The 27,999-nt window shown below is 26.7% G+C and overlaps 10 protein-coding genes across 10 annotated transcripts; 7 read left to right on the top strand and 3 right to left on the bottom strand.

Annotated features, from left to right (window-relative positions):
* Positions 1–255: 255 nt before the first annotated feature.
* Positions 256–2,955, top strand: FG386_001892 (uncharacterized protein; the record flags this gene model as incomplete). The annotated part of the gene is made up of 1 exon (XM_067341285.1): positions 256–2,955. One exon carries the CDS (start codon positions 256–258, stop codon positions 2,953–2,955), a length of 2,700 nt encoding a protein of 899 aa, XP_067195528.1.
* Positions 2,956–3,736: 781 nt separating this feature from the next.
* FG386_001891 (MOZ/SAS histone aceytl-transferase) lies at positions 3,737–5,512 on the top strand (the record flags this gene model as incomplete). Its single annotated transcript, XM_067341284.1, has 1 exon — positions 3,737–5,512. One exon carries the CDS (start codon positions 3,737–3,739, stop codon positions 5,510–5,512), a length of 1,776 nt encoding a protein of 591 aa, XP_067195527.1.
* A 216-nt stretch (positions 5,513–5,728) lies between these two features.
* On the bottom strand, positions 5,729–6,811 carry FG386_001890 (uncharacterized protein; the record flags this gene model as incomplete). Its single annotated transcript, XM_067341283.1, has 1 exon — positions 5,729–6,811. One exon carries the CDS (start codon positions 6,809–6,811, stop codon positions 5,729–5,731), a length of 1,083 nt encoding a protein of 360 aa, XP_067195526.1.
* A 1,308-nt stretch (positions 6,812–8,119) lies between these two features.
* On the top strand, positions 8,120–8,797 carry FG386_001889 (uncharacterized protein; the record flags this gene model as incomplete). Its single annotated transcript, XM_067341282.1, has 1 exon — positions 8,120–8,797. The coding sequence occupies one exon, from the start codon at positions 8,120–8,122 to the stop codon at positions 8,795–8,797; it is 678 nt and encodes a 225-aa protein (XP_067195525.1).
* A 718-nt stretch (positions 8,798–9,515) lies between these two features.
* Positions 9,516–10,025, top strand: FG386_001888 (ubiquitin-conjugating enzyme e2; the record flags this gene model as incomplete). Its single annotated transcript, XM_067341281.1, has 1 exon — positions 9,516–10,025. One exon carries the CDS (start codon positions 9,516–9,518, stop codon positions 10,023–10,025), a length of 510 nt encoding a protein of 169 aa, XP_067195524.1.
* A 426-nt stretch (positions 10,026–10,451) lies between these two features.
* On the bottom strand, positions 10,452–11,458 carry FG386_001887 (uncharacterized protein; the record flags this gene model as incomplete). The annotated part of the gene is made up of 2 exons (XM_067341280.1): positions 10,452–11,010; positions 11,262–11,458. The coding sequence occupies 2 exons, from the start codon at positions 11,456–11,458 to the stop codon at positions 10,452–10,454; spliced, it is 756 nt and encodes a 251-aa protein (XP_067195523.1).
* A 517-nt stretch (positions 11,459–11,975) lies between these two features.
* On the bottom strand, positions 11,976–15,107 carry FG386_001885 (uncharacterized protein; the record flags this gene model as incomplete). The annotated part of the gene is made up of 1 exon (XM_067341278.1): positions 11,976–15,107. One exon carries the CDS (start codon positions 15,105–15,107, stop codon positions 11,976–11,978), a length of 3,132 nt encoding a protein of 1,043 aa, XP_067195521.1.
* Positions 15,108–15,851: 744 nt separating this feature from the next.
* FG386_001884 (uncharacterized protein) lies at positions 15,852–16,251 on the top strand (the record flags this gene model as incomplete). Its single annotated transcript, XM_067341277.1, has 2 exons — positions 15,852–16,102; positions 16,164–16,251. The coding sequence occupies 2 exons, from the start codon at positions 15,852–15,854 to the stop codon at positions 16,249–16,251; spliced, it is 339 nt and encodes a 112-aa protein (XP_067195520.1).
* A 900-nt stretch (positions 16,252–17,151) lies between these two features.
* Positions 17,152–19,749, top strand: FG386_001883 (DEAD/H (Asp-Glu-Ala-Asp/His) box polypeptide; the record flags this gene model as incomplete). Its single annotated transcript, XM_067341276.1, has 1 exon — positions 17,152–19,749. One exon carries the CDS (start codon positions 17,152–17,154, stop codon positions 19,747–19,749), a length of 2,598 nt encoding a protein of 865 aa, XP_067195519.1.
* Positions 19,750–20,255: 506 nt separating this feature from the next.
* Positions 20,256–27,980, top strand: FG386_001882 (uncharacterized protein; the record flags this gene model as incomplete). Its single annotated transcript, XM_067341275.1, has 1 exon — positions 20,256–27,980. One exon carries the CDS (start codon positions 20,256–20,258, stop codon positions 27,978–27,980), a length of 7,725 nt encoding a protein of 2,574 aa, XP_067195518.1.
* Between the last annotated feature and the right edge of the window lie 19 nt (positions 27,981–27,999).

The raw sequence follows: 27,999 nt of genomic DNA, 5'->3' as shown, positions 1-27,999 counted from the left end.
GATAAATCACGAACGGGAATTAATGATAGTTGGGTTGGCGCAAATTTCTGAACGCTAGTTGAGAAGTGGGATTTGGAAAATAAAAATAAATGTTATCATGAACAGAATATGTTTATGTTGATATAATTAATTAAGAATTAATTAATTTGATGCTAATAAAGCTAAAAGTATTCAACTTAATTTTTATGGTATTTGGTGACGTTTATTTTCAATAATTAGTGCATAACAACAAAGTAAATATAAAAATAAATAAAAATGAATCAAAATATGGCTGATAAAGACATAAATTTAAATAAAGAGTCAGATTTAGCACTTATAGAGGTTGTTGCAAGGTCACTCCACGATGTATTTGAGAATTTTCAGTATGAAGTGAATACAAATTTGATAGGAAAAAGTGAACAGATAATTTCGAAATCACTGGAAGATTATATAAAAAGTGTGAGAGATGTATTTGTAGAGTCATTTCATAATTTAGGAAATTATGTGGAAAAAAAGGACTTAAACAGCTCATTTGATATGTTTTATTTTAGTGCATATATAGTAGACTTATTTTATGTAGTTTATTATTCAAAATATGATAATTTAAGTATTAATTTATTTAAATGGTATACTAAATATGGAATGAGGGACACAGTTTCAAATATTATAAAGGAATTAACAGAATTAACTGATAAGTATTTAGATATGCAAGAATCATGTGAATTATTAGACAATATGAAAAGCAAAGTAGAATTTACTCAAGTGCAGGATAATCTAGGTAAAATATTAACCAGAGTATTGTTGTTGAATGAAACAGAATTGTATAACTCAAGCGTTTGGAACATTTTTCCGAATAATAAATATATAATGAATCTAACGAATTTATTATCTCATAATTCAAAAGAACTTAATTCGAATAATAGAAGACTTAGCGAAGGACTTATAAATTTGAAAGACAAACTTCCGTTGGTTGTTCAGATTTCAATAGAAGGACTTCTTGGAAATGGTAATATTATACAGTCTTGTTCAAATTCATGGCTTGAGGCATTCATATTCTCATTTATGTATGTTCCAGGCATAAATTTGGAAAATTTCACTCAATTCCTTTCAGTATACTTGGAGTGTGTAGAGTTAGGTAAGGCCCAAGAAAAAATATATGAAAAAGAAGATAAAGTACATTATAAAAGGATTGTGGGCTCAATTATAAATGGAAAATCCCATGAAATGCTCGAGCACGAAGTTGGTGTTTTGCATTTATTATCTAAAAACATGAGTGAATTTGTTTCTCATATTTACGATTCACCACAATTATATGGACCTTTCCTAGCAGCTCATTTATTCGATATTTTGTTTTATGAAGGGTTTTTGGAAAATGTTTCGCTAGAATACAAATCTAAAAATTTAAGATCTAGTGTAATTATGAATTATACAAGATGGCTTATAGAAACAGATCTTTGTGACCCAGCGATTTATCTTCAAGAATGCATTGATTTAGAAGAATTTATGGATGATGCATTAACTACTCTATCTTTATTAGCAAATAAAATTCCTTTATTGTATGAACAAATATCAGATAACACGCAGTTTGATTTGGACGTGGGAATATTTTTAATTAGAGATAATAAGTCTGAGTCTCGTGATATTAATTCGATAAATGAAAATATAGAGAACGAAAATTGCAGAAATTGTATATTTTCAAATTTAAAATTTGATTGGACAATAGATGAGTCAATTTCTGTTTTTATAAAATTTATTCGTGAATTCATTCCTCAAATAATATTAGATGAGACTTATAAATTAGATTTTTCAAGGAAGTTAATAATAGAAAGATACAATCAAATTAATTTAGAATTTAAAATTTCATTAAATAAAATTGAATATAAAATAAACGACTGCAATTTTTCATTTATAACGTATAAATCAATTCTACTATATTTAGAAAAAATAATATTGTTAATGGAACTTTCTAATTTGGACAATAATAATAATAAACATTTTAATACTAAAAATGAGAGCTACAATAAAAACAACTACATGGTTTGGTTAGCATTAGAACACTTTTTAAATGTTCCTCCTTGTCATTTTTTAAAATTAAATTCTTGTTCAAAATACAAAACATCAGACAATATTGACAGCATTGATGATGATTTATTTTCAATTTACAAATTCCAAAGCAATATCCCTGAAGAATATAACATATTAAACAATAATTCCACTGAATACAACAGTTTAAGCCTTTCAATTAATGTTCCAATTGATAAACAAATTAAGTTTTTGCTTGAATTTTTCTCACAAAATGGTATTATTGAAGAAATAATACATTTATTCCCATTGTTATATGGTGATAGAAGCAAAGATATCAATAAAAACAATAATGATAGTGAGAATATAATTGAATTTCCACCTTTTCTAAATACAATTATTTGTTTTTCCAAACAAGTTGAACCTGTTTTTAGTCTTATATATAAACCTGTATGGAATTCCGACACAAACGTTTGGGAATCTCCTTATACTGATAAAACTAAAGACAAATTAATTAAAATATATAATTTTCTAAAAAACTCTTTTTGTAATAAATGCTTACTTGGAGATAGTTATAATCCAACAACAAATAATTATGATACAAATGAAAACTTCCTTAATTTAATTCTTGAGAGTTCCATTGAAAGCTTAATTTCAATTAACCCTAATTCAGTTCCTAACACAATTATATCTTTATATTGTTTATATTGCTTAAAATTAGTGGATGAGTACAATAATTTTAATGAAAGCGATAACATTAAAATTTGCGATTTGCCACTGAACGACATTAATGATATAGATGTTATTTCGTCTATTTACAAAAATTGGATCGATATTTTCTTTGCTCATACTACATCTGATATAACTCATCCTTTCATAAGCGATTCAAATCTGAAAAATCTACTTGTTTCAAAAATATACGACGGAATTGAAAGGTATCGATACTCATTTTAACTAATTTAGTTTTCTAATTATTCGTTTACACTGTTATCTAGTGCACGCTATATTACAATATTTTTGATTTTTATATTTCCGTTTCAAACTTTATTTCTAATATATTTATTCCCAAAATACAATGTTTATTTAAATGCAGACCTTTCACCGGTATAATCGGCATCGAAATTATAAATAGCGGGGAGACATGTTTACTCGAACTTTTTTAGATGCAGAATGATGTGTTAATTATAGTTCGTGTTAAAAGTGATAGGTTTGAATAAATAGTGGATTTATAGGTTTGGCACGTCTTAAACGTATTTATCAGTTAAAATGTATGTGGTATTAAATTCTGTTTCCGTCAATTTTTGTGGTATATAAACAAACAAATTAGTTATTATACGTTAAGGGTAAGTATGGGTTGTTACAAGAAGTATTTTTATAGCAAAGTATAGTTAAGAGATACACATATAGATTTAGTCGGATATTTTAATTACACTATTTTAATATATTTCAATTGTGCGTATGGTTTTCTTTATTTAAATTATATCGAAATATTAAGAAACAACATTGTTTACCGCCAAGTCATTTATTTGTTATAGTTTATCTAATTAGAAGAAACCGAGGGGTAAATAGAATGAAAAAATTGCGGGAATAAGTGGGCCTGAATAGTTACTTAAAAGGCAGGGTGATCAAACTTGGGAACAGTGAATAAATAATAATATATAATAAAGTAGAATTAAGTGAGAAAAGGTAACAAAAATAATAAAAGGTATACAGTGGTGGTAGTGACTAATGAGGGATGACTAAAAGTAGTAAGGAGGATTCTACTAAAGTAATAAAAAAGGGACAGAAGGTATCTTCTGGTGGGGAAAATAGGCAAAAAAGTGGATTTTCAGGTTTGGATAGTTACATGAGACAATTTCCAGGTGCCCTATTGCCAAAAACACAAATAATGGGATGTGAGTACAGACAAAAAACCTCGTCCAGTGTGCAGCAAAAAGGAGGTAAAAACATACAAAGATTAACAGAAAGCAATATTGTACCCGGTACTCAAGGTTTAATTAGAATTTGGCGTCCAGCATTAGTTGTACATTGTAGGGAGAGACGAGGTTTGAAATTAAAAGGAAGTAATTCAAATCAGGCTATGAATTATGATTATTATATACATTGGGAAGGTACGGATCGCAGACTTGACTGTTGGCTTAGTTGGGAATCATTAAGAGTAATTCCTAATGAATATCTTCCATTATCAAAAAGCAAACCAAAAAACCATCATAGTAATACAACTAGTCAAAATTCCAGTGATGAATCTTCAGCCGAAGCGGAACAACAATCTGAACCGGAAGTTCCAAAGTTAACTGCTTCTGTTCTTTCTGTTTCTCGTGATGACATAATTATTGGTGAAATACCATATTATCATGATTTAGCCCATGAAGGCATGGATGAAGAATATTTAAAAGAACACGAAGATCTTACAAAAGTAAAAACTATAGGGAAGATAGCAATGGGAGCTTACATGGTAGATACATGGTACTATTCGCCATATCCAAAAGAGGTACAAAACGTAGATATACTATATATATGTGAATTTTGTTTGTCATTTTTTGCTCATTCAGATGAGTACATAAGGCATCAAAAATGTTGTCTTATGTTTTATCCACCTGGAAATGAACTTTTAAGACAAGATGATCTTTCTATGTTTGAGGTCGACGGTCGTTTAGCTAGAGTATACTGCGAGAATTTATGTTTCTTATCAAAACTATTTTTAGATCACAAGACACTATATAATTCAGTTCACTTGTTTTTGTTTTATGTATTAACAGAATATGATGAAAATGGATATCATATAGTCGGTTACTTTTCGAAAGAGAAATTTAGCAAAAATAATCTTTCATGTATAATGATCTTACCTCAGTACCAAAGAAAAGGATATGGAAAATATTTGATTAATTTTTCTTATTGCCTTTCTCATCTTGAACAAAAACCAGGATCACCGGAAAGACCTTTATCTGATCTCGGTAGGGTTTCTTACATTTCGTACTGGGGATATGTTTTACTAGAACTCTTAATGGACGGTGCTCAGGATGTCATTCTTTGGAATGGTCCAAAAAAAGAAGATAACAATGGAAAATCTTTACTTAAAGAAGCAGCTTCAATTAAAGATTTCGAAGATGTGATTCCTCAGAATCAGAACAGTAACAATCAAACCCAAAATCAAAGAACAACTAGATCTTCTAAACAAAAGGAGAAGAGGGGACAAAATCAAATAAACATCTCTGAGAGTAGATGTGTCATTGATTCATTGGGATGCTGTCCAAATACCAAGTTTATTACTGTACAGCAGTTAAGTGATGCAACAAGGATTGAGTGTAATGATATTCTAATGACATTCAGTGAATTTGGACTTTTAAAGTCACTTAGTAATGGTGAAAGTCTCATTTTTTTGCCAATACAACTAATATCACATCTTTTGCAAAAAACTGGTAGACCTGCCACCCAAATGTTTCTTTCAAAAATATCATACACATCTTATGAAAACTTTTTGGCTCCTTTTGAGTGCAATGCATTACAATAATTAAAGTATTCTATTATTATCACTATTATGTTTTTAATTCCAACTTTATTCCTAAGTTTACTATTGTATTAATTCTAGTAGTCAGTACTTATTTAAATAATTTTGCTTTTATGTCTTTATCTATCTATCAAATTCATATTATTATAATAATTCATCTTTATTAAGAAAAACTTAGCGAAGAACATAAATTTGTTTTGAATATCTAACAAATGGTTTTTATCTTTTACTTGATTTTTTATTCTTTGAAGGAATTTTGTTTTTGTTATTTAGAGGATTTTCACGAAAAATAGAATTTATTAATAGTGCACCAATAATATTTGCAGAACCAAGAATGATTGCTCCTAAGTAGTCACCAGAGAAAGATCCGTATAGTGCAGAATATGTCAAGGTTAAATTACCAGGAGCTCTAAATGAATTTGCCATGATACTTAAGTTTGCATTTGAAAACCAAGAAAGTTCTGCAGCGCCTGGAAATCTTGGACCTACACGACAAACAATGCTTACACCTAGTGAATAAATGAATGATAACAAAAGCTCACCAAAAAATGTATTAACAGGAAAAACAGTATAATCTTTCATACCAATCCCATCCAAGAGATAAATAGGTATTACCAATTTAACATTTGACAAGTAAAAAAGTAGATATCCACCTAAAACTCCACCAAATGTAGACGAGAGTAGTGAACCTAACATAGTTCCAAAACCTGGATATCTCCCTAAGTGATAATTAACTATTGTATATGTCGGACAGATTTCATAGCCTCTATAGAATACATATCCAAAAATAAACGATGAGCTAAACGTTAAAAATCTTTGCTGATTTGAGTGTTCCCATGTTCCTAACCACTCAAATAAAATATCCAAATAATAAATTACATTATACCTTTGAAAATATGGAAGTAATCCGGAATCACCCAAATAACTCATTATCATTTTGTGACCATGACCATCAAACAATAATGGTCTTAATAATGGGGTAAACAATGTTACGTAAATGTAAAAGAAAGCACTTTCTATTATTGAAGCTAAAAAGAATAACAATAAATCCTTTCTTGGAAGAAAATTATATATTGATATACTTTTTTTTCCAAATAAAAACACACAAGTAGATTCTTTTTTCTTATTTATTCCTCTTTTTATGCTACCAACTGATAAATCTCTTTGAAGATGTTCATGTTCTCTCTCTGATTTCTCTCCATCATCCCTTGTTCTTCTTGTAGTTCTAGATGAAACTGCTTTTTCACCAGATATTCCACCTGCTTTACTTTCCTCAAGAACTCTTCTTCTAGTAGCTGTCATTCTATCCCACCGCTACCGCTGATGTGACAAATCTATTTTTTGTGTTCTTTGTAAATAGATAATATATATATATATATATATTTAACTTAGTTATTGTTTTTATAATAATTTATTTGTGTTCTCATGCAAATAAATCTACTCTAACTTATATTCAGTACCAGGATTTTGTAGTTTTAGTTGTTTTTTTAACAATTATTTCTCTTATTTTTTATATAAAAAACAATAACTCTTCTTTGTATTATTTAGATGTTTATTATTTAATAATCAGTGTATTTGTCGATGTTGATGCTAATAATTACTTTTTATTTTATTTTCGCTCATCCCACACCCTAAAAAAGGGAAAAGAAAAAATACCACATAGAACAAATTGTATATTTTATATACGTATATACACATACATTTATTATTTAACGTACTATACTATTAGCCCCACTTATTTTTGCATCTGTAACTTTAAAATAATAGGTCTCATGATACTTATTACCGTATCTGCCTACTACATGCGAATAAAAGTTACTTGAACGGCGCCAAATACTATTTTTATTCTAAGAAATAAACAACTATATTTATCTTAGTGAATAAAAGATTTAAATTCAAGTTTAAGACTCAATATAGTATCAAATTTAGAATTATGTATCTATTTTGAAGCAAATATATCAAATAAAATAACTAAACACGGTATAAAATTGTGCATTAAGAAGAAAGGTATTTAACCCCACATTTTATTAAAAAACACAAACCCACACATTAATTTGGATAATTAGTTCGCCTATTTAATTTATTGTTTAAAACAATGTCAAATAAACATTTAAATCCTGTATTAAAAATTATATTGTTGTTCTATATTAATGCGATCCTTGAATGTAAATATGATTTCATTTTTGATATGTATCTATACCTATTTTTATAAAGTCTTATTTTTATCCAGAATTTGCTACATGTTTATCAATTTATATATAATTATACAAAACTCATGTTAACTTATCGTTTTATTGTTTTTTATTTATTTTTTTACTATGGTAAATATGGGTTGCTTGTTCCTTGTATTGCTTCAAGATAAGAATCCTCGACACGGGCGCCTTATTGCAAACGGCGGTAATGTTTAATTGTTGGTCTCTGAAATGGAACGTTCTTCACTGATAGAAGGAATGAACAGGGAATAAAATAGAGAAAGGTGGTACAATTTGGGGAATTTACTGCCTTTTTATATGTATTAAATTGTGATGAGCATTTTTGACAGATAAATTGAGTTTGTTTTTTAAATTACTTTGTAATTTATCTTGTTTAAATTAACGGAAACATGAAATAATGCACTGTAAATCTGAGATAGACGAATATACAGTGGAAGATGAATCGTATGACGAAATATTAATCCCAGGTCAACGCATTAGGAATATTGATACTGAGGATAATTCATTAAGTGGAATTTGCCTAGACGAGAATGATGAAACACATATAACATTATTTTGTAAAGAAGATCAAATAGGTAATATTAAAACAAATTATTTAATTGGAGATATAACTTTTGGTATTGTAAATCGAATTTTACCTAGAAAAGGTGTTGAAATAAGGCTTTTGGACAAAATTCTTAAGTCTGGACAGAAAAATGATAATGATGGAATTATGGGAATTCTAAAGGTACAAGATATTGGGTGTTGGAATATTAACAATACTGAAGATAAAAACGTAATTTATTTATCAAATTTATCTGGTGAAAAAAATAATCTGTCTAAAGAACATATGGATTCACAAATGCACTATTGGATGAATGACTGTTTTAGACCTGGTGATATCGTTAAATGCCAAATTATTAGTTTGGCTCCACAAATTTTTTTAAGCACCAACTCATTAAGTCTGGGTTGTGTCTTTACTCCATGCCCCAATTGTTTGCATAAAATGGCATACCCCATATCATATAATGCCGTATTGTGTACCTCATGTAATAAATCAATGCTCAGAAAAACTGCTAAACCTGAAATTGATTAAGACTAGCAAAATAAAGAATATAATTCATTTATATATTATAATGTATTTGAATCAAGTTAACCTTATGTTTTATTTACGGAAATTAAGTGTAATTTTAGATTAATTTTGAATAATTTGAACTATTATTCTATTTTATTTGATCCCTTTTCTTTTGTAATTATTTTCTTATTTCACTTTTAATTTAATTCATGAGCTTTTATATTTGACTTAAATTTAATTTATAGTAAGTCATTAGTTTTTAATCTATTAATTTTGATTAGATATGCTATTTTTTTAATATAACGCGAACTGAATTAATTTAGAAATTAAATTGATTACATTTTATAGCTCAAAATGTTGTAACAGAAAAGTTAGGGTACACATATAAAGTAAAAAATGTTTTTTGAGCTTAAATTTGTCTACCTGATAATACAGTAAAGAAAAACATTAATGTTTTTATCATGAAATTTGTTTATTTTCAACAGATCAATCTTTAAATGCTAAGGCGCTAGTACATATTGAATGGAAAATAAAAAGTGAGCAAACGGAAAAAGATAAATAAGAAATAATATTAATAATATTAAAATTAATGTTATTATTCATTATAATAAGAAAAAAAAACGGTACAAAATAAATAATATTAATTTTGTGATACTTTTACAATAAATATTTTCATTAATAATAACTGTGAATCAATTTAGTATAAAGTAAAATATTGTACAAATTCTAATTAGATTATATGAACCTTTCAATATTAAGATTAAAAAAAGAATTTGAAGATATCGGTATTCCGGAGTTCTGTATTGTGAAATTTAATAATGAATCTCTTATCGATAATTTAGAATCGCAATTTGATAAAGAATTAGCAGAAAAAAAATTATCTAAAAATATAAATACTTCAGAAATATCTAATAATTTTATTGTTGCTTTAAAACCTGAGGAAGGAATATGGAAAAACAAAATACTTCAATTTTTAATTAAAGTACCTAAAGACTATCCTTTTAAACCACCTAAAGTTAAATGCTTAAACAAAATACTTCACCCCAATATCGATGGTACTGGTAATGTTTGTATCAATATTATTAGAGAAGACTGGAAACCCACATTTACCATTTCTATAGTTATATGTGGAATTTTGAATCTCCTTGTTGAGCCAACTAATATTGATCCTCTCAATCAATTTGCGTCATTTCTATTTGAGTCGCGATTTTCGCTATTTATTGCTATTAATAGGGTTTTGTTTAATTAGAAAAGATAGAAAACATGCACAGGAAAAAAGTGTAAACTAACTTTTATTTTATAAATTAATTGATAAAGTATTAATTTATTCATTATATTATACTTATACTATGTACTAGTCATTTAAAGTGAAAGTTATTTATATTGTTCACTCTTCTGTTTAAATATACTCCTGTTATTTTTGTTCATTTAATTCACACACTTTACTGTATAAAACCATTTATATGAAAATGTGAATGAGAAAAAAGAATTTTAGGACTGCTATTCTGCTTTTTTAGTCGGGCAAATACCTAAAGTACTCAACTGTGTGCCACACATCAGGCGCCATAAGTTGTAAATTGTCAAAAATCTATAAAACCGTTGCCGTAATTTATAATAATTTGTTAAAAGTATTTAACCAGAGTTTAAATACATATTAAATTTATTTCTATATTAACTATACTAATTTAGAACGAATTAAGTATGGTTTTATATACATGAGAACATCTTCAAGGCTCTTAACTGTTTTAGCCCCTGCCATTCCTATTTTTCCAGAGAAATGTATAGTCAAGGTTACAATTTCTATTTTATCTTTTGAGTTACCTCGTGATCTTGTACTTTTATTTCTAATACGGTTACCTGCATCATTATATAAGTGACTCAACAATTTCCTTTGAAGGTATTCAGGATTTACATCTTGATCATTTATATAAAGAACGGGTATTCTAATTTTCAATCCTGGATTTCTTTCAGGTTCATAATCTACGTATTCATATAAGTCTCTGAGTATTCTTAAATCAACAGGGAATCCCGCATCTATTACACCTTGAATATTGTGTACCTCGAAATTCAGTAGCTTTGCTTTTACATAACCACGTTCTATCATTTTTTTTACTATTTTTTTCAATGATTTTTTTGTTAGCTCCACTGTTGAAGCTCCTGTTGCCTGAATCTTACCATTTGAAAACACTGATACAGTTATTATCAAATTCGAATATTTATCGTGGACGTCAACTCTGAAACGTTTTTAATTGGTTAAAAAATATAATATATTCAATTTAATAGAAAAAAAATAAATTTTTTTTGTCAGGTACTCTCTTTTCTAATTTCCTTTAAGCTAGTATATATCAATATTTAAAATATTGGAAAAAAATGCTTTCCAATGCTTATAAGGTAAAATGTAAGGGAATAAAGAAACAAATTAATAAAAACATATTTTAGCTTAAAGGAAAACATAAAACTGACAAAAAGAAAAATATAAACTTACCTTGCTGCTGGAAATTCTTGGGGATCGTAATAAGTATTTCCAAAGTTTAGTGTAAACCAATCTAAATCTATATTCACACCTGTATGTGCACTAGCTAATACATTGTAAACATTCAAAACCATTGGCTGTACTGGTTCATCATACTCAATTAAACTGCCTATTTCCTCCTCATTCTCAGACCTTTCATCCGAACTCATTAGAATATAAGCAGTAAAAAAACATTAGTTCGAACTATTGTTTCTTCTACACAATATTGCCGATATTATATACGTATCATATATGTAATTCTTTATCTTTTTTTATTCATAATATCTAAGCCCCTACACATTTAAATTTTCTGCCCACTACAGATATTAATATTTATTACCGCCTATAACAAGGTTTTGAGTTCTTGGTTACACTTCTCACCTCAGATAAATGTAACACATAAATTATTTCCTCTTTTAAAAAATACATTATACACATGTATTTCAAAAATATTAAAGTATTTAATTATATTTCTGTATTCTGAAGACATAAACCATCAATAAATAAGAAAGCGAGATAATAAAAAAAACTACAAATACTTACCTACATGAATTACTACTATTTATATTAATATTGATTCTCATTGTTTAAATTTTCTTTATACTATTTAAATAATTCCTTAATTGAAAAAAAAGAGGCATTCATGTAAATTTATGTTATACTTTTTTAGTATTAAATAAAATTAATTTATAATATTCTTGATGGAATTCTAGACTTTCTTTCCAATCTCGCATCTGGTACTTTGTCGGTTAATATGTGTTCTGCAGGGCAATAACTTGCTATATTAGTTTGAAGTTTGTTATTTATACTTGTATAACTTTTTGAAGATGAAATGGCTCCACTATAAAATCCAATATCCCTAGTTTTATTAAAATCATGTTTATTTATAGGTTCACGATTTGTTGAGTTAATTTTTCCAAATAAATTCTCTGATGATAAACATGGAACCAAGTCATTACTTAAACCATATTCAGCACTGTTCTCAAAAAATTTTCTCGAGGAGTCACATTCCAATTTTTTAGTTGATGTACCTACAGTTCTTAAAGAACCAACATTCATCTTGTATATATGATAGTTAGGAGAAGATGTAGCTGTCAATAGTGGGTATTTAGGAGAGGGCGATGTTAACATAATTTTCTGATTGTATTTATTATTACTATCCACTTGTACTGAGTTGCAGGTTGAAGAAACATTCTCGTAACTAGATGAATTATATTTTATATTGTTATCTATATTATTAAAATAAACATTTATTTTATCGTCTTTTATATTCACTTTACCTAGTTGATTTTTTGTTAAATTTTTAACAACATTATTGTTTTTTGCCTTGTTGTTTAAGGATAACATTTTCATTGCTATTACATATCTTTGTCTAACTATCTCAATCATCTCATCTATTGAATGATATTTTATTTTATCACCAGTTTCAGAATTAGTGCTAAATGATTCGTTGGTCTCCAATATATAGTGATAATAAACAACACAAATATCCTTTATTATTTCCTCCTTATCTGAATCATCTTGTAGTGCAGTTTTAATCTTTTCCCAAACCATTTTTATTACATATGGTAAGTCATCATACATTGTATAATCTACATTGTTCTTATTATCACTATTATCATCTTTAACGGTATTACTACAATTTCTTTCCATTTCATTCTTCAAATCCTGATACATTATTCTGTATATTCTGTAAAATAAATCTGACAATTTATTAACCTCATTATTTATTTCATCCGGAGTTACCCCATTACCAAGTATACCCTTGTTTTGTGCCTGATCAAAATTATAATAATTATTTTGGTGAGATATTATACAACTCAGTGCAAATGTCAATAATAGTTGATCCATTGTTGAAATTATCATTATTTTACCAAAGTACTTATTCTCCTCATCAGTTAAATTAAAATTACTATCATGTTTTTCTATTACATTTTTAAAAATATTATTATTTTCCATTATTTCATTGTATAATAATTGCTCCATAAATGTAAGGAAATAATCGATTTCCTCTAATCTTATTGAATTCGACGATCTAATATCACCATTATTACTATTATTATTGTTAATATTACTTTCATATAAATTACCATAAAAACCATCTTTTGTTATCGATTCATTTTTACTATGTGAATTAATATCTTTGTTTATAAAACAATCTTTGCCAACTACTACTCTTTTATTTGTATCAATTTCACGTTCATTTCCAATGATATATGGATTTAATTTGGCGTCTATTTCAGGAATAACTGGCAATAATGTTGAATCCTCTTCTCGAACTCTTGTTAGGTTTATTGACATAGGATAGTTATCGTTTGAATACGTAGAGTGAAAATTTGGAAGATTAATATTACTAAAAGCCTGGCTCCTCTTATCATCTTTTTCTGAATAATGAATTATATTATTATAATTTACTTTCTCTTGATCACATATAACATTATCTAATGAATTATGGCAAACTTTCTCATTTTTCAAATCAATATTGTTGTTATTATTAGAACTACAATTATTCATTCTATTTTGTAAATCTGTTTGAGAAACATATGTATAATTACCTGCACTAACTGTTATATTTGGGACAGTAAATACTTTTGGAATCATTGATATCAAAGATTGTCCAATATTTTGTAGTGATTGACCCAAATTTTGAAGTGAATTCAGGTTTAAAACCTCGTTATTTGAATCATCATTAATTCCAACCACATTTTTTAATACTGGAGATATAAAATCACTATCAGTATTATTTGGAATCTGGGATGACATTAAATGTATTGGCGTCTGATAATTATGCTGTATAGGTAATAATGACTGGTTTCTCCATTTATTATGATTGTTAATCATCATTCCACCATTAGATAAATCATTCATAGCCTCAACCATGAAATATGGATTAGGAGTTACCTCAGATCTAAAAGCCATTATTCTAGGTGAGTTATTGTTTATTGCAGGTGAGTTCTGAACTGCGGGTATCTTTGACATATAAGAAGAAACACTTTCTATAAAAGTACTTTTTGACGGTTCATTTTGGATTTTTTGTTGTCTTTTCTTTTTAGGTGAAAATACACGTAATGTTTTTTTTGAATTTGGTGAATAGTTTGAACTTTTAATATCGCAAGTCTTTATATTGTCATCAACTAATTTAATTTTACATTCAACATAATTACTTGTGTCATTTTTACTTATATTGCAGTCAGTTTTATTTTTGCTGTTATTCACTACTGAAATAATCGAATTTTCATTTTTATCACTATCAGTATTTTTCTTATCAAATGATATCCTTAATAACTGTGATGTACCTCTTAATCTTCTTGTTTCAACCAATTTTTTTAACATCTCAAAATTAATGAATTGGTCATGTTTAAGTGGATATGGAACCAGTTTTTCACCATTCTTAGATGGATATTGTATATCTTTCATTATTAACTCCCAATCATTCTTGTCCCAATAACCCTTATTTCCCTTGTCATAATACATAAATATCATCTCAAGTCTTAATAAACCAGCCGGGCTGTTTGTTGAATGAGGTGTAGAATTGTCCATTAAGCCTGCTAAACACATAAACTGTGATCCGCTCATTATGTTAGTCCCACTAATTATCCAACACAAGTCACCTCGTTCAGTTAATGATTCCAAACCACCCCTTACTGTATAACAACTTTTTCCCAAATCTAACAACAACTTTGTTAATCTTTTGCTGCTTAATCCCTCTTCCAATCCTGCGTATTTCCTAAAATAACTCATGACCCTCTCAAACTTTTCCCCTGGCCACTGCAACTCCGCCCATAATGAATTGTAATCGTCTTCTCTTATCACCAACATATTTCAAAATTTAATTATATGACTTATTTATTGTGTCCTTTTTCTTATTTATTTTTTGTTTTGCTATATTTATTTTTTAATCGTTTCCCACTTTTTTTCCCTGAAACCCCACAATACGCATAACACAGCCTGTATCATTATTCATTGTTATTTTTGTCTTTTTAAGTGGACATTTTTTTTCATAAATATTAATTATTATTATTTCAGTTAAACTGCCATCAAAATTGCGTGTGCACATAATTTAATGTAACTTTAATTATTATATGTTAACATGAATGTCAGCTTCAGTTATATAACAGATCACAATATATCTATTATTTGCATGCGAACATTACTTCACATTATTTGCCTCCCTTTTTTCAATATTTAATTTTGAATTCATAAATATGGTCGAAATAACAGTATTATTTTGCGCTATTTAAGCTTGTTGGCTTCTATCTTCCTGTTTCTGGCTTTATTTTCTCCAACTCTTTCCTTATTTCAAAGCTATAACCTGTGCATGCAATGTCAATATTGCCGTATCATGTTGCCGCCGAAAGTGGCGGTAAATATTAATTTTTAATGGTATAAGCAAATGTTCTGCACATAGGTTTAGGTTAGATATGTATAAAAGGAACAACTCAGAAATTTTATATATTCAACTCAATAAAATACATAAGTAAGTACATTAATACCTTTATATATATTGGATAAGCTATATGTTTCATAGAAACACAAGTTAACTCATATGTGTTAAAGTCAAAAATGGCCGATGTAACTATAAAGGATAATTCATCTTTAAATGAACATTCAAATGGCTTTATTAATTTAATAGAAGACGCCCTCGGAATTGATCAAAAGTTTATTCTAAGAGCACTAAATATAACGTGTATGATTTTATCACTATTTTCACTATCAATGTCTTATGTTGCATATAAATACAACGAACTGCTACATATGAAATTATTACTGGTGCTGGCAGCTATGTTGGTAGCCTTCTCTGTAATAGTGTATTGGTAAGTTTATCTTAATTATCTCGCAATGAATGAACAAGTAACTTTTTTTTTTTAAAACCAGGTACATCCCAAAACTTGAAGAATTCCTTGCGGAATCCGGTAAGCTGAAACGAGAAGTACCGTCTGAAAGCAGCAAAAAGACCGACTGAAGAACCTGTTACAGTATTCTGTCTCAAATACTCCTGTAGTTTAGAGAATTGAATTCACACGCCGAGAGCCGTTCGCATTCGTAGTTGTTTTAACTTAGATTTTACGTCCATGTTCCTTTAAACGTCACAGATCCGTCCGCTTGTATAGGTCCAGAAAATTCTCTGAGTGTAAAGTACGTAGGCCGCCACCGATTATCAATGGCAAGGACACCCCATGGACGGTCCGCGATAGGACCAGAGACAACGCGGTGCGGACTTCTAGAGAGAGGCGACACAGTGCAAAGGACGGCGAGAGGGGCCGGGCAGCGACAGCGCGACATGGAAGGAGGGCCAGGAGTTCGAAAGCAGGGTCAGTTTAAATGATACATTGATTTAAATGTTGGCAATCACGCAAGATGATCACCGCTGCCAGAAATTTTGCCGTTGGAAATGATCTCTGATCAATCCATAACCCTTCACAGTCAGCGGAGTGCAATGCTCTGCTCAGGATTACGACAGGGCCATTCTTGAGCGACCCCGAACGCCGGCCAGGTAAGTTTAAACTTCCATCCATTTCCTGCTTAAGTTTCAAGTTTAGCACGACCTGATGATGGTTTTGGTTAGGCGGCTGTGTATGGCGCCATGTATAATAGATACCTGTCACAATATTAGATTTATAATGGCTAAAATAGCAATATAAAAAAAATAAATTAACTGTAATATTGACAAGTCAAACAACAGAAAATTTTCTTTCTTTAGTTAATCTATTTTTTAATTGATCTCTCAATTAGTGCGAAATAAAAATAGCTATATTAAATATATGACTTATACTGATACTTGAACAGGCTATTAATTCTGTTTATAAATTTTTTCTGCTTAATTATAACACTTAAATAAATATAACAGTCTAATCCAAATAAGATGAAGAGTAATAATAAGAAAATAAAATGGAAGGAGACCGTTTTAGACACAAAATTATTGTCTGAATTTTCAAAATATGGTGTAAGTATGATCGAGGAGATAGATGATCCGACAGGAATATCAATTTACGACTTGGGAGTAAGTAATGACATTAAAATGAAAAATAAGGAATGTAAAAGAGAGGCTGATTCAAAAAGTGAATTAATTGTATCTGATGTGGTTTCAAGTAAAACAAGTACCATAAATAATAATAGTAACTACAATATTAGGCTTGATAATAGAAAATCTAAGAAAAGGAGGGAAACAAACAAAGACGTTAGAAATACAAAAAGGAAAAAGAACGAGAAAACTTTACTGAAACAAGGAATTGAATTTTCAGTTGATCCAGAGGAGCATTGGGGGGATTATTACGAATTAAAAAAAAGATTATATGAATGGACAAAAATTTTTGATAAGTGTTCAGATGAATATGAAGAGGCATACAGGAACGGGGATGAAAGTAACGAATCAAAGTCCCTAAATTTGATTATACATCCAAGCATTTTAAAGGGTTTGAGCAATCTTAATTTTTTAAAACCAACTCCAATTCAACAATCATGTTTAATACCTGCTATTAGAGACAGAAAGGATATAATAGGTGCAGCTGAAACAGGTTCAGGCAAAACATTGGCTTACGGAATTCCAATAATAGCAAATATAATGTTTATGTTACAAAGAAAGCGTGAAAAAAATGAAATGAAAATTTTAAAAGATGACTATTTCGAGAATACATGCGATTATACTGAGTTGAATGAACATGATAATAGCATAGATGAAGTTAGTTGTGATGATAAAGATGACACAGTAATTGAATTAGAAAGCTTAGGATTTCAGACGACTAATGTCATAAGGGTGGAAGATAAGTTTTCTGAAAAAGATAATAAAAAAACAAACTATAAGTTGAGTGCAAAACTACAAGCACTTATTATATTACCAAGTAGAGAATTAGCTATACAGGTCAGAGATCACTTAAGAGAAGTTGGAAAATATACAGGTTTAGGTATACATGCCTTTGTAGGCGGTTTATCAATAGAAAAACAAGAAAGATTAGTTAAAAAGAAGAATGTACAACTAGCAATAGGCACTCCAGGAAGACTTTCAGCTTTAATACTGGAAAATGACTTTGAATGTGAAAAAAATTCGAGGATTAATATCATGGATCCAAAAAGGGAGACATCTATAAGATTCGAATTAGATGAGTTACGCTATCTTGTTTTGGATGAGGCAGATAGATTGGTTGAGCAGGGTCATTATAGGGAGCTTAGAGATATATTAAAACATATATATAAAACGGATGTTAAGAATCCGAATAAAGTTATAAGAAAAATTCAAACTTATTTATTTTCAGCAACGTTAACCTTACCAAATCATCTACACCCAAAGTTCTCCAAACTTAATCAAAAAAACAACTCTAATAAACAGATTAAAAACAAAAACTTAAGTAATGGTGCGGAAAATAAAATTAACAATTCTATAATGTCAGAGAACAGCAACAAAGCTATGGAAAGTTTATTACAGTATATAAAACTAAGGGAAAATCAAGTATGTGTGATAGATTTATCTAGGTTCAAAACAACCATAAATAGTGGGGAAACGGTAGATAGTGGAGAAAAAAGTAAATTGAATAGCAAATTAAATGGTATAATTAAACTTCCAAAGGGTCTAACCATATCGATGATTAAATGTGAAGCTGATGAAATTGAAATGAGACTCATACTATATCTATTAATCTTATTTTCACCAAAGTGGTTGGAATCTGGAAAAGCTAGAGGAGTTAATAATATTAACTGTACTATTTGTCCAGTGTCCGTTAACAATTCAAAACTATTATTATTTGTAAATTCAATTTCATATGTATATAGATTAGTTCCTTTATTGTCTTTAACCCTTATTTGTAAAGACTTACATCAAAAAGACCTTCCATATAAAAAAAAGAACAAAAAAAACTGCAATAATAACTGCTTTAATAATGAATTAAAAATTATTGGTATACATGGTAATATGTCACAAAAACAAAGAATACAATCAATTGAAACATTTAAATTGTCAGATTCTGCAATTCTTGTTTGTACTGATGTGCTTGCTAGAGGACTTGACATAGAAAATGTAGATGTAGTTGTTCATCTGCAACCACCTAGAAATACTTCACTTATGATTCATAGAAGCGGAAGAACAGCAAGGGCGTCTAAAGAAGGCGATTGTGTTTTGTTTTGTACCCCTAAAGATGTTATGAACTATACAAAAAGCCTAAGGGCAGTTTCTATGTCGATTGAATCGATTAGTGTTCCACTTCAGATGAGGAATGTTGTTTCATCTCAGATTTTTCATGTACAACAAAGATTAGAATTAGCTAATGAAATTGAAAAATTAGAACACAACATACTCAAAAGAAAAAAGAATAATAGTTGGATGATTAATAAGGCTAATGAGGCTGACTTGGAGTTATCAGACCAGGAAGAATATTCTATTACTCCTGAACAAATTAAGGCTATTCAAAGTTTGTCACAAAAAAAAAGTTTATTATTGGAATTTGCCAAAGGGTTTCAAAAATTATACTAATTAACATTATCATTTAAACAGTTTTACTTTGGTTTAATTTATGTGTTTTGTTACTTTCTAATTTCTTTATTTATTATTTTTTAAATTACACGTGCATATATTAATATTTTCCATTGATATTGTCACATTTCACAGAACTTAAATTCAATTTTCAGTAGTAGAGAAACTTATTGAAATAATCAAATTAATACAAAACATAAATGAAAGTGATTACAATTGCTTACTTTTATCATCATTTTTATTTTTTATATCATTTTTTTTTAGAATTCTCAAAAAGTCATTTTTTACTGCAGTTTTTTAAACATTAACCGGGAGTTTAAATAAAAATAGCTTATAATTTGTTAAATGTAGTAAAAATAGGAAAAGTGAAAACAGAATTAAATAAAAAATAATCAGTATAAAAGGAATATCAAATTTTATTTAATATTAGAATAACTCTTATATTTAAATTCCTTTTATATAGTTACTTTAAATTATTAAATTTATATTTTAAATCACAACTAAAAATGGAGGAGACACTTAAGAAGCACATTTCTGCGTTATATTTATTGTGCCCAACAATTCCTCCGAGAGTTCTATCAAATGATCAATGGTGGGAGGTAATTAAGGAGGTTGGGGGTCTGTGTCACACAATACCACTACTAGGACAAAACTATAAGGAAAAAGACTCACTATCTCAAATAGAGTACCTAATAGTCCAATTTATACAGTCAGACCCTCCACTGTTAGCAATAAGATGGCTAATGAGTTTATATTCACTTATAAATAGATACATAAAATTATCTGTATCTAAATTATCAAAAGAATTGGTATACCTTATACATAAATTTACTGGAATTGAAATAGTTGATTCAATAAATATAGAAAGTTTACTTGATAGTAAATTTTTGAAAAATGGTGTTATCATCGATAATAATAATTATCATAATGTTAATAAATATAATCAAGAGAATACTGTTTATATAGGTGATTACAAGGACAATCCTCATATAAATGCCGATTATGCATCTTCTAATAGTGTTTTGGATTTGGTTGAATTAGTATCAAGAGATATACAACCAAATTTTGTAATAACGTCTCTTTATGTATTGCAAACACTTCTGAGATTGGAAATTATTGAAACAAGAAAAGATATACCAAATCTTTATAAGTCAGTTCCACAATTAATATCGCACGTAGACAAAAGAATAAGAGATGCAAGTAATGAATTTTTATTAACAATAGTTTATTTAGGAGTGCCTGGTTATTCATTAGGAAATAGTTTAACTGATTCTTTTTTTGAAGGGATAAAGGTGCTTATGGAATTGGATGATTTTGTAAATATTCAAAGATTAATACAAGCCATGATGGTTATATTTAAACAGTATCCTAAATTAGTGTCAGTAAAGCGTCATGAAATACTAAAATTAATAGTAAATATCTCTTCATCAATAATAGGTGAAAATAATTTGCATTTGTACTCTAAAAGTGTAATAAATGATATAATTGAATCATTGTCCCATTTATTGGCAAATACTGTTTTTATTGAAATTAGGATAAACAAAAAAAATGACGATATATTTGAGGGATTTGAGTATATAACAGGTATATGTAATATTCAATTTTCAACATATGGATTAGGTTCATATCCGGTACAAGGAGAATGCTTTAGAATAATAATATCTAACTCAATATTAGTATTATTTGAGTTATACGAAGACAACTACTGGAATAAGGAAAATAAATTAAAAATATATACAAATTATATTAAGGGAATAAGAGATTTAATATTATCTAATTTTCAATTAAATTACATAAGAAAACATATAACAGAAAATCTCCAGTGGTTAACAAATAATCACTGGGTGTTTCTTTGGAACAAAATAATTGAAAAGATTATACTTAGTTTCGTCTTACACATACAAGAAAATATTGAGGATAAAAATAATGTTTGGCTACAATTTAAATGTTTTATGTCCCCATTTTTAAAAGTATCACCTGGAATTACAATTGAATGTATTTATAATATTATGAATAATGTTAAAGATATTCATTTATTTTGGGAGTCAGACTCTGAAATACGTGAATTAATGATAAAATGGATTTTTAAAGCATCATTTACTGAAAGTTTTGAGATGCATGGCTCAAGCTATTATTCTGGTTGTATAATTGCAAAATTAATACAATATAATGGTTTTAAAACTCAAGAAGGAATATTAAATTTAATATTTGATAATTTATTAACATTTAATAAAATAGACTTTTTATCATTTCCTATTGATGATGATTATTCACAAGCTCTCATTCACAATTCACATTTCTTAATTGGGTTATCAAATTACACGTCAAATTCATCATTATTAACTATTTTACTTGAATATATAATTAATTATTTAACTAAACTTCCTGATTTTAATTCATTCTTTAACCAAAAAATTTTTAATGATAGACTTTTTATACTAAATGACTCACTTTTAGTTACAAACAACATATTATCTAACTTATTATTAATTATTGGAGAAAATAGTGATACAAATAAAGTATTGAAAGAAAATAATAATTATTTGGATAATCTGTTCATTATAATAGATGAGTTAAATAAAAATATTATACCTTTTTGTAAAATGATAATATCGAATAATAATATCGAGAATGTAACTACTATTTTAGATTCATTAATTGAATCTTCAGAAAGGTATCAATTAATTAAGAGCGATAAAGAGTCAAGTACACTAAATTTGTTTGAAGATGATAAAGACAATCCAATAATACTATTATTCAAAGACTTTAAACAGTGGGTATTTATATTGTGGAACTCACTGGAATTTATTAAACAATTTGTAAAAATAAAAGAATATTTACTTTCACTAAATAGCAATTGCAGCGTAAATAAAAAACAAGAAATTAATATTAGCTTTGAACATAATACTGAAAATACATTAAGACTAGAAAAATATTTAGTAAAATCATGTTTTAATATAGTGAATAACTTGTTGCCAAATATACCTAGAGACTGGTTGTCAATTTTACCAGGAAGCAAGTTACTAGATCAATATGAGAATAAGAGAAACATGTCATTATTAATTAATTCTGAGTTAATGGACATTAAAATAGATAAATATAATTCTAGTATAACTTCAACAACATCCATTAGTGACTTTGATAGTATACAATTACTTGATCAAATTAATATTACAGATGAAGAAAAAGAATATTTGGATATATCAAAAAAACTATTAAGAAACAAAATTGATGATGTTAACTATAACTACGAAATAACAGAAACTCATGAAAGATTTGTGTTTCCATTTATTGGTGATTCTTGTTGTTTTTCAAGATATGTACACTTTTCAGTATTAATAATGTTAATTAAGCAAATGGTTTACAAAGAATTAAACGATAATCTATTTAAATACAATAATCATCCAAAATTTTCCGTTAATTCAATAAATATGGTAATTTTAGATCTTGTATCAGACCCATTGACTTCTTTTTTAGATCCCAAATATCCAAATGAAGTATTTCCACTATCTGAATGCGATGAAAGCATAATTAAAAATGAAAGATCATGTAATCACCTTATGAGAAAACTGGAAAATAATGCTTTTATATACAATAATGACATTTTTACATTACTAGAATATAGTATTGGTACTAAAAATAATAATTCTTTGTTAATATCAAAATTTGGACTTTTGGAATCTATGAAAGTGATAACAATGTACCCATGTATAATTAATCAAGATAGAATAAAATCAAAAAGGACCAATGAAATGCTATTTAGAATAGAAACTTCTAAACTTATTTCCAATATAATATTCGAAGGCACCTGTGATAATAATAGTAGTGAATCTTTAAGAATAACAAAGTTAATTTTGAAGTTGTTATATTTTAAAACAATAAATAACAACAGTTATTGGTCTAATATAATATCTGAATATAATTATGTTAGAAAAGAAAATAACAAAACAAATATTGTTAATTTGTTCCCTAATTATTCAGACTTATCTCCAACATTATACATCACATCTATAAAAAGTATAGTAAATTCACCAAATGATTCATCAATTATATCTATTTTATCAATACTATTTTCTACTAAATTTTTAATAAACCTTTTAATTAATAAAATAGAGGAGTTATTAATTATTGACAACAATAATAATATAATTATGATAAATAGTTGTTATAATACGTTGACTTATATTGTATCATCAATATTAAAATACTTATTTGGTGATAAAAGTATAAATAGTGATAAAAAAGATTATTTGAATAACAATAGACCAAAAACAATGCCTCCAAGAATTAAATCCTCAATAATTAGGTACTATTTAATAAATTTACTTGTATATTTATTAAAATATTTTCATGATAGGAGAGATATATTTAATTATTATAATACATTTGTAAAGAAAATAAGCAATGTTGTATATTATATTAATTATATAAACAAAAATAATATAAGAACAAGTGAGGATAATGAAATAAAATTAGATTTAACCTTATTCTTCTTTGTATCTGTAATTGAAAAGATAAATATAGGCGATGAATTATTTAAGAAAAATAATTTTTCGTTTTCAAATGAAAGTTTAAATCTGAATATATTTTTCAACAATAAATCATTTCTATTTGACTTAAAAAAAGATGTATTAACGCATTATAAAAATAATACTTCAGACGATTTTGTTTCATTATACTTCAGAATAGATAAAAATAAAAAGGTTAACAGTAATAAAATAAATGAAAATAATGTAAAAATGACCGAGAATAACAAATATATTAATTATATAGGTGAATATTTATGTTTTTATAGTTATGAGGAGTTATGTAATACTGGTATTTTCAATAATATAATGGAATATATTAATATTTATATAAAAAATATGTTTAATGGTAATGTAAATAACGTGGAAAATAATTTAATAAATGAGTTAATTGTTGTTTCATTTAGTTTAATATATAAAACAAGAATCCATGAAATACCTTTATTAGATTACAATAAATGCATTTTTTTGCCATTTGAATTTAAATATATTTTCAATGGAAAAGATTTTTTATCTAATTTATATAATTTTCTATTGAGGGTAAATTGTAATTTATTTGGAAAAGCATGCACTAATAATGTAAATGAGTTAAAATATTTGAATTTACCATTTTTAAATTTAATAGTTGTATTATTAATTAATGAATGTTTTATAAACAATAATCTATATATACTAAACTTATTATCTGTTGAAAACCTTAAATCATTGACAATTCAGGAAGACAAATTTTCTATTATGTTAAGTAAATGGCTTGTAGATAAAAATGCCGATTATTTATCGGTTAAACTCTTGAATAATTATTTTCAATCAGTAACAGTTTCTGAGTTAATTAGTTTTTCTTTTAATACAATTATTTACAATATTAACAAAGACATTAATAACTATAATGATTATTCTAATTTGGATAGAATAAGCGAAATATCAAAATGTTTATTAGATAATAATAAAAAATTAAGTAATATGACATCTCCATTATACATTCAATTAAATCCCTATTTTTACTATATAAATTTTTTTTCAACAATTAATGATTGTAAACTAACTGAAAATTACAAAGATTTTTTATATTCTAACAATTTCATTTTATTGACAAAAATTATCAAAAAAACCTTTGAAACAATTTACAGTAAATTAAGTAACAAAAAATGTCAAAATAATACAAATATATCAGAAGAAAATTTTAATTTAGAGTTTAATTTTGTAAAGGATTATATTTATCAGAGTAAAAAGTTATCACTACTCATATTAAATAACAGGGATAATATTCTTAAAAGTGATTTAAACATACAAGAAATTAATGATATACCAATTAATAATGACAACTTAGGGGAGTTGTTTGTTTTTATACATAATTTAACTTACTTTTTAATTGAGGAAACTAATATTAAAGGTAAAGTTAATAAAGACTATAGAGTTGAATTTGTATTAAATGAATATATGTATATTGTAAGATTAATGTTAAAAATAATGGAATATAATGATAATATATATTTTTCAAAGTTGAATATATCAAGTTTTATAAGTTCTGTATTCAATTTGTTTATAAGTATTGAAAATAATATCAATACTTATAATTGTTCATATATACTGTTTATGAATACAACAGAAATTTTAATTTTTTTATATAATAATTTATCTGATGATAACAGGAAAATATTGTGGGAAGTTATTGTGAATGTTGTTTACAATAATAAAAGAAACACAAGTGTTAATTTTGAATCACCAGAAATCATATTAATATACAATTTAATTTCAAAAACAAATCATAATGCTATAAATAATGAAATAATATTGTCCAAAAATTGCATAAATAAGTTAATGTCAATATACTTTAATTTGATGAATTACTTAATTTCTATAAAAGAGTATAACAATGAAGCATTAATCTTATTCTCACATTTTAGTTATTTTTTAGTTGATAAGGTACACAATTTTGAATCAGAAATAAATAAAATTGAATATTTTAGCACTGATAATATAAATAAAATTATAACTATTATATTAAATCAAAATTATAATTTAATATATTGTATACCTTCAATAATACCTATTTGGAATAAACTAAATAAAACTAAAAAATATAACAAAATAATCATAGACATATTGGTGTTATTGTATTCAAATTCTAACAAAGTTTGTAATATTACATTAAATTCACTATTGTTTTTATTGGAAATAATTTCTTCTATTGATTTATCTTCAAAAAAGAATTTAAATAACGCCAATAATATTGTAAATGTTCCTGATATTATTCATTTAAATAAATTAAGTAATAGTATTAATAGTGTTGATAACTTTAAATTAATGGTAATAGAATACTATAAAAAATTAGACAGTGATAATACTTATGAAGATAATTCTCCATTTATTCTCATAATATATTATTTCTTTTTATATACAAGTGAAGCCTGTTTTAATTCAATTAATTTAAATGAAATTGAAGTATATTCAAAACTATACAAATTGATTTCTGACTACTACTTAACATCAATTATTGAAAACTATAATGTTGATATAAAGTTGGAGTATATAATTAATACAAACAAATACTTATTGCAATTATTCAAAAGAGTTGTATTATTTTCAAATAGTGATATAAATATTAATTTAACAATTCAAAATAAAATTAAAAATACGCTTATTACTCTAATAATTAACAATTCAGAGTATATTATAAACAATAACATTCAATCTAATAAAAAAGAAACAACAGTTTCAATACTATTAAATTCACATTTAAATTGGATTGAAAATGAAATAAAGAGTTCAATAATAGATATTGGAAATGATAGAGGCTATTTGGAGTATATCGATGTGTTATTAGATATAACTTTTAATATTCTAGTATTTTTATATAATATTGATATTAATTATAAAAGCGAAAATTATAAAAAAAGTGAAAAAAATGTTATAAAAAAATGTTTTATGATATTTAAATACCTATTATGTTCTTCATCATATGTTCATCCTGATTATTTTACTATTTTGATAAATTATTTAAATAATAATGCAACCGAAACTGAAGTGAATATATTACCGGATTTTATGTTATACAGAGAATATCACGAATCACTATTAAACACTATATTATCAAAAATTGAAAAGTACTTGGATAAAGTAGAGAGTAAAGATTATTATCTAGATTTATTTAATTTTTTAAAAATATCTACACTACCTTTTGGTTTCACATATTCAATAGAATATGAGTTCAGCAGTAAAAATGAAAAAAATATTGAAAACAGCGATTATATACTTGAATATCCAATTAAAAGATGTTGGAATATCATTAATAATATGATGAATAAAAATAAAGTTGATTCTAACACTAGTTGTACATTGGAAGAATACATCAAAAACTACAAGAATAAGTATTTAGAAATCATAAATAACAATGAATATAGCTGTATATTTTCATTCAAGGGAATATCAGATTATATTTCTAGTTTAAACGAGTTTGATGTACATTCAGATGTCCATATTTTAATCCCATCAGCAATTACATTAGTATGGTTCTTAATTGTACATGAAAATAAAATGGATATTGTCAAAACAAATCTAAAAAAAAACTTAATAAATGAGGAAAATAGTGATTACGAAGATAATAAAATGGATGATGACAATGACAAAATAATTAAATGGTTTAGAAAAAATGATTTTTTTCTTCCTACAAATGAACAAAGTATTTTAATTGAATTTAAATTTTAAAAATATAAATAATAGGATG

This window comes from Cryptosporidium ryanae (assembly GCF_009792415.1).
Source record: "Cryptosporidium ryanae isolate 45019 chromosome Unknown contig_29, whole genome shotgun sequence".
NCBI lineage: Eukaryota > Apicomplexa > Conoidasida > Eucoccidiorida > Cryptosporidiidae > Cryptosporidium > Cryptosporidium ryanae.
This window is presented reverse-complemented; position numbering and strand designations above follow the sequence as displayed.